The 12,885-nt window shown below is 29.5% G+C and overlaps 1 protein-coding gene across 2 annotated transcripts in view; it reads left to right on the top strand.

Annotated features, from left to right (window-relative positions):
• LOC101238518 (uncharacterized) overlaps positions 1 to 12,594 on the top strand; it is a 33,060-nt gene extending 20,466 nt beyond the window's left edge. For both annotated transcript variants that reach the window (XM_065791417.1, XM_065791418.1), the window contains exons 6-13: positions 5,123 to 5,188; positions 5,443 to 5,491; positions 8,363 to 8,541; positions 8,612 to 8,933; positions 9,003 to 9,217; positions 11,440 to 11,597; positions 11,675 to 11,708; positions 11,834 to 12,594. In XM_065791417.1, coding sequence (XP_065647489.1) covers positions 5,123 to 5,188; positions 5,443 to 5,491; positions 8,363 to 8,541; positions 8,612 to 8,933; positions 9,003 to 9,217; positions 11,440 to 11,597; positions 11,675 to 11,708; positions 11,834 to 12,372 — 1,562 coding nt within the window. In that variant the 3' untranslated portion in view covers positions 12,373 to 12,594. The remainder of the gene's footprint in view (positions 1 to 5,122; positions 5,189 to 5,442; positions 5,492 to 8,362; positions 8,542 to 8,611; positions 8,934 to 9,002; positions 9,218 to 11,439; positions 11,598 to 11,674; positions 11,709 to 11,833) is intronic.
• Positions 12,595 to 12,885: the final 291 nt, after the last annotated feature.

Here is a 12,885-nt window from a genome sequence, read left to right as displayed (position 1 = left end):
ATTTTTTACTTGAAAATTGTGATATCTTTAATCAGTTTCAAGTCATTATTTAGTTCATTGGCAGCATTTGTGCAGGAAAGCCAGTTTGTGTTTCGGAGTTATAGAGTTGAGAGAGGGTTATAACCACAATTATGCAGCTTCTTCTTCTTGGCCTTGGGGAGGTAAATTTCTTTTGGAAGACTAAGAAACCATTTTTCTGTGCATTTTCTTAATGTATAAGGTTGCAATTGTGTTTTTTGTGATTGCTTTACTAGGTTGATGAGCAGTTACTTTGTCAACCATTTTGATCTGATAGATGTGTAAACCTCAAATAACATGTCATTATATACACCATTATATGCACCATAATTTTTTTAGAACCAACAAGATTTTTTGAACTTTCCAAAACTTTTATTATCTTCTAGTTGATTCTAGTATTTTCCAAAACATTCTAGAATATTCTAGTGTGCAAAAATGTTCTTGAAGGTTTTGAAATCTTCCATGTTGCTCTTGAACTGACCTAAATATTCTGGACTTTCTTTAAAAAATATGGAACCTTTTAGAATCTTACACAATGTAATGGAACACTCCAGAGTGTTTTGGAAACCTGTTTAGAATCTTACGGAATGTTCTTTCCCTCCTTTTTTAGCCTTCCAACTTATAAGCAATAATTTTTGAAAACATTGTGTTTTTGATGATTTATGAGCTAATAATAATGTCTGCAATATAAAATTTTAAGTTTCACAGGAGAGATGTTTGAGTTAGAAAAATAAAATCATCTGTTAAATAATTATTTTGCTAATATAAAGTTAATTGTCAATTTGTTTGTCTTTTGTCTTAATGATTGCATAACATCTTTTAGGTATTGAATCTACTAAGTTTTTTAACCATTGCAAGTAAAAATTTTCCGACTCTTCAATGAAAAATGAGGAAAAATTATTTCCCTTTAATTTAGACAAACTGAATAGTTATTGCTTTTAATTGAAACAAACTGGATCAGCTACTTTAATTTTAAATGATTTCCAAATTTTAACTTGATTTAGGTGATAGAGGAACCTGATCTAACATGTTAAATGGACTCCAAACTGCCCAAAAACGTTTCGGCTAAATTTTTTTGATTAAAACAAGAAAAAATGCATAAAGTCGAAGCTTGTTTTTTTCGTTTTATTCCTAGAGTTTTAGTACATAACGTCATTGTTTTTTCGAATTAATTATTCGAACTTTTAGTACATTATCGATCTTTAAAACAAGTAAAAATATTAATGGCGTCATGTACTAAAACTCTTAGGAATAAAAGGTGCTTGAATAAATTATCAAGTCTGTAGATTGTGACGTATATTATGAAGACTAAAACAAAAAAGTTAGTTTTTGTTGGTATTCTTTTGTTTTAATTTTAAAAAAAAGCCCAAACATTTTTAATCCTTCTCTTTAATATAAATGCAATATGCCTCAGCAATTTAGGATCTCTTTTTTTCGCTATGACTTTTTTATCAAGAACAAAAAACTTTTTTTTCACTAAAAGATTAGTTTGATTAACTTTATTATTAAAGATCACTATTGTAGATCACTATTGTAGATAAGGAACACTACAGCACCAAGCTGAGAATAGAACCAAGAATAGAACCTTGCGGTACCCCAGATTTGGAAATGAAGAAAGTTAGTCTTCGAGGACAACTTTGATATCACATAGAATGGAATGATTTGATAATCTCAAAAACTTTCCAAGATAGACCATATAAAGCGACTTTATGGTGAAGATAAGCATGCCAGACTTTATTGAAAGTCTTTGATATATTAAGAGCAACTAGCTATGCTCCCACCATCAAATGTATCTATCATGCATTAGATCAAGGGTCGGGAACCTTTTTTAACCTAAGAGCCATAACAGCTAAAAAAAATTCAAAATAGTAATGAAGAGCCACAAAAATAAAAAACTTTAAGTTTTTTTTTTATTAACTTGAAATCACAAAATGAAATTCACATATTATATTAAAAAGATAGAAAAAGCTATAGTTAATAACAATTATTATTGGTGAAATGAAGTTTAATGTGATTTCTGGATTTGAACTTTTTTTTGATAATTTAGTTAAATTTGGCTGATATTTTGTTGAATGCAACTGTAGTAGAGCCTGCATACTTTCATCTGTTAACCAACTTCGGTATTTATTTTTAATAAAATTCATCGATGAAAAAAATTGTTCACAATTATACGTTAAACTAAAAATGATTAATAGACCAAAAGCAAGTTTTTTGGAATTTATATAAGTACTTGGCAGTGAAGTCCAGCATTGGAATATGATATCCTGCGGTGTATCTTTCATGTTTTCTAAATAGATGGCGATATGTGCAAGCATTGCTTCAAATTTATCAGCCCAGATACTTTTATTCCAAATCTCGACAAGCTCGAAATGTAAGTCTGCAATATTTATTTCAGGAAATGCATTTAAATCCATCAATGTCAAATCGCATTTTAATGGCAGCATTACAAACTTTAATGTTTCCTGATATTTCCTGAAATCATGAAATCTGCTTGCAAATTGGTGAACAATTGTAGTTGTTATCTCAAAAAATTGTTTACGATCAACCTTTTCTGCTTCTGAAATTATTTTCATCCTGAAGTTTTGTAAATTATTAAAATATATAAATTGGTCTCCTGAAATATCATCTAAAAATAACTGTAATTTTTGTTCAAAAGTAATCAGTTCTTCCAGTAGCTGGGTAGATATATTTCCTTTTCCTTGTATCTTCAGATTAAGTTTATTAAAATATTCTGTTATATCAAGCAAAAAGTAAAAATTCTGCAGCCATTCTGAATTCTTCAATAGTTTGCAATGTTCTTCATTATAATATTTAACAGCTAAAAATTTAGTTATTTCACTTAAGCATTCAGAAAATCGTTTTCAAGTTTTTCCTCTTGACAACCAACGTACAGCTGTGAATGTAACTAGTTCTTTATGTATGAAATCCATTTCTTCTAACTATGCTGTAAAGATTCTGTGATTTAATGATTTTGCTCAGATGAAATTTACTATGGGTACAATGACTTCCATTAAATTTTTCAGCAGTGGTATTGCTCCTAAAGATTTTGCAACCAAAGCTTCCTGATGTAAGATACAATGAAATGAAATAATTTCATGAGAAATATGGACTGGAAAATAGTTTGATTTTTTAAAAGCCTTTGTTTTTTGCAATCATAGCAGGTGCTCCATCAGTTGCAACGGGTACTATATGCTCAATGTTTATATTTTTGGTTTCCAAACATTTCAAAACTGATTCTGCGATATCTTCCCCTCTCATTTGTCCCTTCATAGGCAACAATTCAAGAAGTTTCTCTTGTACACCGGAAGCTGTTAAGTATTTGACCATTACGCAACATTGAGATATATCAGTGACATCTACAGATTTATCAATAGTCAGGGATAAAAATTCAGTCATTTTAATATTTTCTATTTTCATGTTTGAAACCTCTTTTGCAATATTCAAAATTCTTTCCTTCACGATTCTAGCCGAGAGTGGTATATCTTTAATCTTTGATAGTATTAAATCTTTGTTTTTAAAATCATTATATAGAATTCCATAAACAGTATACATGCAATCCTTCAAAAACTCACCATCTGTAAATGGTTTACCAGCTTTGCAATTTGCAATGATAATGCGATGCTTGCTTCAGTTGTGGTCGATCTGGAATGAATATAATTTGAAAAGCAATTTTGTTGAATTAATTGTTTTCTTTGCAATTCATTAGTAGCTTTTTTTCTGCATTCACCTTCGGGATATTTTTGGGCAAATTCTTTATGTTTTCTTTCAAAATGTCATTCAACATTGCTTGATTTATTATTCTGAAGTTTCGCAGAACATATTAAACATAGAGGATTACCATCACTTTCTATAACTGCATATTTTCAGTCCATAGTTTATTAAATCTTCTATTTTCATCTGCAGCTTTTCTTTTTTTGGTGCTCATGATCTACCAGTTTTAATGCGTTAAAAAAAATTTTTTTTTTAATATTTGAATACTAAAGCTAAAATAAATAATAATTAACTTACCAGTCTTAATATATCAAAAAAGCTAAAATTATATTACAATTACAAAATATATTTGAATAATTGAAAGTCAAAATAAATAATAATTGAAATAGGTTTGTTATATATAATATAAACTTGAATAATTGTTCAAGTATATTTTTGCTTTTGTACTTTGCATTCGAAGCACCATCGCATCAATGATATGTTTCTTTTTCATTTTTAAAAAAATTGGCAAATAGGCATATAGTACATAAAAATATGTGCAAAAAAATTTCAAAAATGATTAGTTTTCTCCTTCATTTTTGAAAAGTTGGAAAAAATAGACACATAAAAGAATAGTACATAAAAATATATGAAAAACTAGAAAACATAGAGACAAAAAATAGTGCATAAATATATGGAGGGGGGGGGGGGAATAAGTAATTTTCTTATTCATTTTTGTAAAAATTTTCTCTAGAAAATACAAAAGTAAAAATAAAAAGAAGTTAAAATTTTTAATATTGTAAATCTATATAAGAGTCACATTTCTTCAACAAAAGAGCTGCATGCGGCTTCGGAGCCGCAGATTCTCGACTACTGCATTAGATAGATGCATGATAATATGACCTTATTAAATATAAATAATAATATAACCGATAATCTTTTATATCATTTGAAATCAGCTGTAGAACAAGAGGATCAAAATCTGTCTTAAATGTCAGAAAGTAAGTTTATTAGAATCAAGATGAGATATTAGAAATTTGTTCATTAAAAGACTCAAACACTTTGTTGATAACAGAGAGAAGACTGATTAGACAATAGTTAGAGAGAACAAAGTGTTCTCCAGAGTTTTTAAAGATCGGAACCATAGACACAATTTTTCAGCAGGCTTAAAAACAATGTTATTAATTAGTTTGGTGAGTATTGAAGAGAGTTCTGAAGAACACTTTTGTAAAAAGGGGAATGTTGTCTGGACTACAAGCAGTAGTGGTGTAGTGGTAGAAAGCTGCTCAAGAAAGTGAAAACCATAGGGGGAGAATGAGGCTTTACTTGAAAATTTTTATTTTATGATATTATTTTATTAAATAAATTTGTTTTAAATCATGGAATGTTATCATACTTAGTTAATAATTTTTAGAAGCAGAGCTAAACGAGATGCATCAAAAAATGGAAATCAAAATCCAACAATATGAAAACAAAAAAGGTATCAATATTTGAATTGAAAAGATGTTTAAGATGTAATTTGTTCATAAGTTTCTAAAATTACAGTTTATTTTAAATTCGTTTTTCATGACTTAAGAAAATGTTTCAAGAAAGTTTTAAAATTTGAAATTTTAACTTAAAATTTGAAAATTTAACTTAAAAAACTTAGGTGTGTTATCTAATAGATTGTATAGTATAGAATAATAGTATAAAACGTAAATAAATTTATTTTTCCACACAAAAAACTTTTATTAGGATTCTCAAGAAGACAAAAAGAAGAAGCTATAACATCTATCATCCATTTGTATCTTTTTTGTGTAATTTGTACAGAATATTTTGCAGCTTATTTTATTTATAATTTTTTTATCTTAGCAATTTAGGTGATAATTTTTCAAATTATATTTCACAAAACAAAAATGACCTACCTAATATTTTCCTGAATAAAGTCAAAATCTTCTGCAATAAAATAAGTTTGTTTGTTTACATCTAGCAATTCTAATAAAAAATCAATAATGTTTCACTCTTCTTTTCCTAAAATATTTCTGTCTATCCATTCTATTGTTTCTAAATCCATCATTTTTGCAAAAAATCTAGTACTTTTCTACAATCAAATACTTCATTTTCTTCCTAAAAGTAATTTTATTTACCTTAACTTTTTAGTTTGAAATTTTTTTTTCTCTTTTTGAATGAATTATTATGTGATTGTTAAGCAAAGTTAATGTTATAAAAAGTCTTATTGATTAAAAGTTATGTCATAAAGAGTCATAAAGAGGGCAATAACTTAAAGAAATTCAAGATGGAAGTGATATTTCTTCAAAAATTTGAAAATATTTTCCTCGTAGCTGAGTACAGCATGTTCAAACATTTTGAAATTTTGCACCATATAAATGCAACATGACTTGATCTTGATTCTTGAATTTATTTAGTTACCTCTTGGGTATAGGTTTTTGAATTTCCTGTGTCAATAAATTCAAAGGTTTCATAGTTATCAATCACTGTGTTTGAAAACACTTCAGCTAATATTTCATCAGCGTATTTAAATTTTTTTCTTTCTTACCGTAAATTCGTTATCATTCCAGATAAGTGCCAATATGATTCAAGAGTGTTGTGAGGCAAAATTAGTCTTCAATACAGGCATAAAACCAAAGCCATTCTTTGTTCGACTGGATTAATTGCATTTCTATGTGATTTTTTTTTAAACATCTTCATTTCCAACAAGAAAATGAAGATGTTTAAAAAACTAGTTTAAAGCACTTAGAAATAGTCGCAGTAAAAAGATAAGACTTAGTTAAATGACGAGTAACACAGAAATGTATTTTAGTAGATGGCACAAGAGATGCTAGCTCTTTAGAGCAGCGCCCATCATAGTATTTATAGAAAAAACAAAAAAAAACAACATTACAACAATGTGACAATGGTTGAAGGTTGGCTGCAAGAGCAGGACCAACTATGTTTACATTGCATTTTTGCTCCAGATATAGCAACAGTATTCCATACAATGACAATTTTGGGATTTGTAGAGATAAAGAATAAAATCCAGAGTAAGAAAGTGGTGGGTAATCCGGTGCATTTGTGACAATTACCAAAAAATATAATTGAGGAAGTTATGAATGGCTATTTTATTCTTTTTTTGATACCTAGATACCCTTTTGATACCCTTTTGATACCCTTTTGATACCTTTGATTGATTGATACCTTTTGATACCCTTTTGATACCTTTCTTCTGTTCCTCTATCAGTAACCACTAAAACAGTTAGCTGTGGGTTATCTTTTGAATCCAACATTATGTCTCAAAACAGTGGTAGTTCATATACCTTTGCATAATCACTTATAAGAGAATAAGCTGTAGACTTTAAGTGTTTTGCTGATCTTATTGAAACAAAATATGCAAAAAAATCTTACTTTATATTTTATATGCATACTCAAATGAGTCAGTAAATTAGCTGTGGGAGACTTTGAAATATTTAAATTAAAAAACTACTTTTTAAACTCAAGAGTTTGAAAAGTTGTTCTTTTTTATGTTTTTCTAATGGTTATTTAAAAGAGTTGTACATAAAGTTTTAAAATTTTCTTACAATCAGTAGTGTAGTGACAGGTTCTGAAAGACCCCAAAGCTATTATAAGCCAAAGGAAAATTTAAAAATAGTGTCACATAAAAGACATGGGGTCAACATTTAACAATTAGTGCTTTTATTATTTAGCTAAAAAATGCAAAATCTTTTTCAGATTATATTTTGTTAATAATACTTGTTATTAATGGCTTTGATAATAATCTTGACCAATCAAATTTAAATTGCTTTATTTATTTAAATCTAAATATTTTAATTCATAAAACATTAAAGTAAAATACAATTCTATTATGTCTTCAATATTTTTAATAATGGTAGTACTTAGTAAGCACTTTAGGCACTATATTTGACATTGTGCATTAGTGTGGCAACTGCAGAAAATATTTTCAGCACAATAAAAAGAATTAAAGCTTTTAAATACAACAATGGCTTACAGTATGTCTGCACTAAGCTTTTTTGCTTATTATCAGTTGCTTGCAACCGCAAATGCTTTTATTTTTCAAAAAATTAGTGCCATTGGTATAGATTTTCAATAGCCAATAATTTTTCAAGGGTTCTTTTTCTAATATTATTTGCAGTTTTTTTTTCATACTGCTATGTAAACTAAGACGTTATATTAAATATAATATTATAAATAGTAATACTCTCCAAAATCTTAGTAAATATATTTTTTGGGAATTTTTGCAGAATTTTTATATCTAAAGTTGAATAAATTGATATTATACTTTGTAAATGTTTGAAGCTCATAACTTATCATACCTAATAAATACTTTTAATCTAAAGATAAATAGTTTTATATGGGTCTAATAAATACTTAGATAAAAACTTATGTAGGAGTCTAATAAAATAAATTTGATTTTAAATCTAAAAATATTGAAGTGCATGCATAAGATAATAAAATGGAAAAAAAAAAAGCGCTACTTTAATTGTGTTTTTTAAATAGTAACAACTTTTATTTTGGAGTAGATTTAAGAAGTTGAATATATCATCATATTTTTATATAGGTATATAATAATATTTAGTATAGATTGTATAATATTGCTGTAAGATAATTTTTTTTTTAATTATGTTGTTTTTATAAGTTTATTTTCCTTAGCTTTAGTTAGAGCTCAACTTCATAGGATAATAATGAATTTGAATATTCAAATTCCTACAATGATAGATGAAAAAACTGCATTAAGTTTAAAGATTAATGACCTTGAGAATAAAAAAGAAGTTTACAAAGCAAAAAACACGGAAGATGTTAAGAATAAAGCCTTTCTGAAAGACAAAATACCAGATGAAAGTATAAGATTTTCATTACTTTACGTTATAAAAATAAGTCTGTTTTTAAAGATTTTTTTGTTTGTTTATAGAACCTATTTTACAACAACTAAATGTAGTAAACGATGGGATAAAAAATAGTCAATTTCCACATGATCAGTCAACTTTTGTGCCAAAACTGCCACAACAAGTAGTGAAAGCCGATATATTACAATCTTCAAGTTTGCATATAACAAGAATAGGAAACTCAAAAATAAGACTTCCTAATTTTATAGTCGCTCAACAATCTCAAATGACTAACCGAGATTCAAATCAAACTTCTAGTAATTATTTAAAAATGCCTCAATTACCCAAGTTTCCAAGTTTTCATAAGTATTCTATGAATAAATTATCTAGCTATAAGCTTGAAAAAAGGTATTTATACATTTATGTTATTCATTAAAATAGTTTTTTAAAACTTTTCAATGTATCTTTTTCTTATAGTCAAGTAGTAAAAGATATTCCCCCACCGGTAGAGCCAGAGAAGGAGGCGGCTTCATATCTCCAATCTTTGCAATTGCAAAATTGCTATATTCAGGAAAAAGAGCGAGCCGTAGTCAAAGAAAGTATTACTCGTCTTCCAATTGGAAACTTTATAGCACCCCTTGATCAAACTACAGATGAGTTTTTTGGTCTAGAACGCCGAAATAATGTTGAAAGTATTTAGAAGTTATTTGTTTTTTAAAACCATTTTCATATTTTAGTTATAACCTGTAGTTTATATATATATATATATATATATATATATATATATATATATATATATATATATATATATATATATATATATATATATATATATTATATATATATACAGTATCGGACAAAACGAGTGCAACCAAATAATGCTAATTTAGTTTCTTTATATAAAAGTGCTGCATTTTTTCAATTTAGAGAAATAACTATGTAACTGTTTAGAGACAAAGTTCTTCAAGTTTTATTCATCACAAAGTTCATTATTTGTACACGAAAATTAATAAATTAATCAAAAGTATTAAAAAAAGTTGATTTCCTTCTGGACAAAACAAGTGCAACTCGACAAAATGTTGACCAAGCTGTATTTCGCTATCAATGTTTCGTGGCGAATCCTTTGTTGTCAATCACAGCCTTGCATCTTCGAGACATAGATTCGATCAGGTGATCAATGAAACTTTGTGCAATCGCTGCCCAGGCCTTTTGGATTTGTTCAAATTGTTGATCCTTATTACGAACACCTTCACGATTAATTCTGCGGTTGACGATCTCCCACAGGTTCTCGATAGGGTTGAGATTCGGAGATTGAGGCGGCCAATCCATCACCGATAGGTGGTTGTCTTGAAACCACTGCTTGACTACTTTTGCAGTGTGTTTCGGATCGTTGTCTTGCTGAAAAACCCATTTTATTGGCATATTCCATTCAGCATAAGGTAACATAACATCTTTCAAGGTATTTTTATACATGAAACGGTCCATTATTCCATCGTTTCGATGTATTGGACCTAGACCGTTAGCAGAAAAACACCCCCAGACCATTACATTGCCTTCACCATGCTTCACAGTCTTATGGCAGTAACGTAAATTGAGACGTTTTCCGGCCGGTCGATGTACACGGCAAATGCCATCGCTCCCAATGATGTTGAACTTCGATTCATCACTGAACAGGACAGTTTGCCATTTCTGCACATTCCAGTGGTTTCTTTGCAGGGCGTCGAGAAAACAATCCGGCTTCAACAGCACATTGTCTGATTGTTCGGTCCGATACAGGCAGCTCTAATTGCTTTTGTATCTCAACTGATGATATCCAGGGATCCTTGTTGACGGATCTGACAATCATAGAATCCTCTCTAGAAGTGGTGGAACGCCGTCTTCCACCTTTGTTATCTGCTGCCAACTTCCCCGTAGAACGATATTTGGAACATAGTCTTCATACGGTCCATTTTTTCAAGACTGTCGGGAGCCATTTTTGCACTTGAAGTCATAAAAATAATAAAAATAAATAATCACGCTTCTCAAGGCTTACCGTGTTACATATACCTTGTGATGATACAATAATGCTCTGTGAAACACAACGTCTTGGTTTGGATGTGGACTGTATTGATGTAATGAAACACTTGTTGTATTTCACTTCTTGTATTGATGTTCTTTGATAAAACACTTTGATAAAACTCACTTCGATAAACTGTCTTGATAATACTGACTGATTGACTTCCATATACTGACTGAATTACATGTCGATTTAAGTGTCTCTTATATAGTAAAATGAACCTGTGTGAACCTGTTCTGGAAGATTCTAGATGCTTCTTTTCGATGCTTCTGGAAGCTTCTGGATACGTCTGGATGCTTTTGGATATTTGAATGTTTTTGGATATTTCTGGATGCTACTGGATGCTTCCAGATGCTTCTTCTGGAAACTTCTGGAAGCTTCTGCATGCTTCTGGAAACTTCTGGATACTTCCTTTAATTATTAAAAAACTTCCGTGACGTTGACACGGACCAGACTTAAGAAAATGAAACAAACCAAAAAAGTTGCACTTGTTTTGTCCGCTGCAAAATGGCACTTGTCAACGAAATTCTGCCTGTGTGCTGTCACCTGTCAGCTGATTGCTCATGTCATGGCATGCTATGACTCCAGACTCCTGAACTGTTTGCTGTGGTAGTATAGTTCGTTTCGTTTTTAAGACATGTAAAATTAGGAACACTTTTTAGCATTGTTCGATGTTGGTTGCAAATGTTTTGTCCAATACTGTATATATATATGTATGTATGAAAAATGTGTGTGTCTAATTTTGGAAATCTTTGTCAAGCTATTTTACTACATATATAATCCGAATTTTTATGTATGTAGACAATTACTGCGTAGTATATATAGCTATTGCTTTTTTAAAAATTATTTTTTATTTAGGTGATGAAATTACTCAATCTTCTTCACCTTTGTCAAAATTTAGCTTTAGCCCTAATCAACATGCCGAGAATCTGAAGAAGCTAAAACAGTCGCCAGGAGATGCTTTTTTTCGAACCGGACGCCCTATGTTTAATCACAATCCCTATCAGTTAAATCAAGTAAGATAGTTAGGCACCGCTTTTAAGTTTTTTGTATAAATCTACTGATATATAGTTACAAGTATAACTTTATTTAGAAGTGTACAGATATAAATGAAGAATCTATAAAAAGTGAGCGTTTTTGTATTTGTATTAATATTTTTAATATACCATTTTTAATCTTTTATTAAGTTATTATTTTGTCATAATATTTATTTCCATTGCTTTGTTTTTTTGTTTTTTCAATTACCTTTTAGACCAAAAATCAAATCCCGCTTCGTCATTTAATTACAGTGAGCTGCTATCAGAATCAGGTTCAGTTGTTAATGTAGTTTCTCATGAATCTTTCCCAACTAGTAAGTCGGAAAATTTTAGCATGGATAGGTTTAGTCTTGCAAGTCCAGGCATACATTTCAATACATCTTCCGATCATAGCGCGTTTACATTTTCCTCTGCAACTAATTTTACGCAGAATAATCAAGCTTTTCAAGAACCTACATTCAGTTTCGGTGTACTTGAAAATACTAAAGATGCTAAATCGCCTGCATTTAGTTTTGATGCAAATCAACAATCTTATGATCAAAATCCGGTTCAGTTTGGCAGCTTCCCCTCTGCTGAGTTAGGTTGTAACGTTTTTAACTTTGGAAATGAGTCAACAGAAAGTGTATCTGATTCTCCTTTTAATTTCAGCGTGGCTCCCAATGATGAGAAGGCACCATCAAAAGAAAGATTTGACTTTAAGTTTGGTGGAGTTTCTTCTCAAGTCAAAAGTTCGAGTTTTTCTTTTAACTTTTAGTTTTTTAAAATCATGATCATCTCTTAACGTTGAATTTTCTGAGATCAGGTTGTCTTTTAATCACATTTTTAAAGAAGTTTTTTAATTCGTTGCGTTAAATCGTTATTATATTATTATGCGTTATTATGAAATAAAAAAAATTATTATTATTTTGTAATACGATATAACTTAATGTTTCATGGATAATTATTATCTATTAATTATTTATTAACGTTCTTAATTTAATTAAATGTATGTTACATTCTATAAGCAAATTTAGACTATGAGGTCTATTTACGCAAGAACAAAATGGCAGTGCTATATGAGAAAACCTTATATTTTAAACTTTCATAAAATTACTGGTTTAAAGTAGACAAAAGTAGTGCTTTTAAGGTCTGTTTCCACTTATCGGAAAAAAAAGGAAAAAGTAATCACGGGAGCATGCGTAGTTTAGCTTATATTACGCATGCTCCCGTGATTACTTGTTCCTTCTTTTTCCGATAAAGTGGAAACAGACCTTAAAAGCCCTACTTT

This window comes from Hydra vulgaris, chromosome 02 (genome assembly GCF_038396675.1).
Source record: "Hydra vulgaris chromosome 02, alternate assembly HydraT2T_AEP".
Taxonomy (NCBI): Eukaryota; Metazoa; Cnidaria; class Hydrozoa; order Anthoathecata; family Hydridae; genus Hydra; species Hydra vulgaris.
This window is presented reverse-complemented; position numbering and strand designations above follow the sequence as displayed.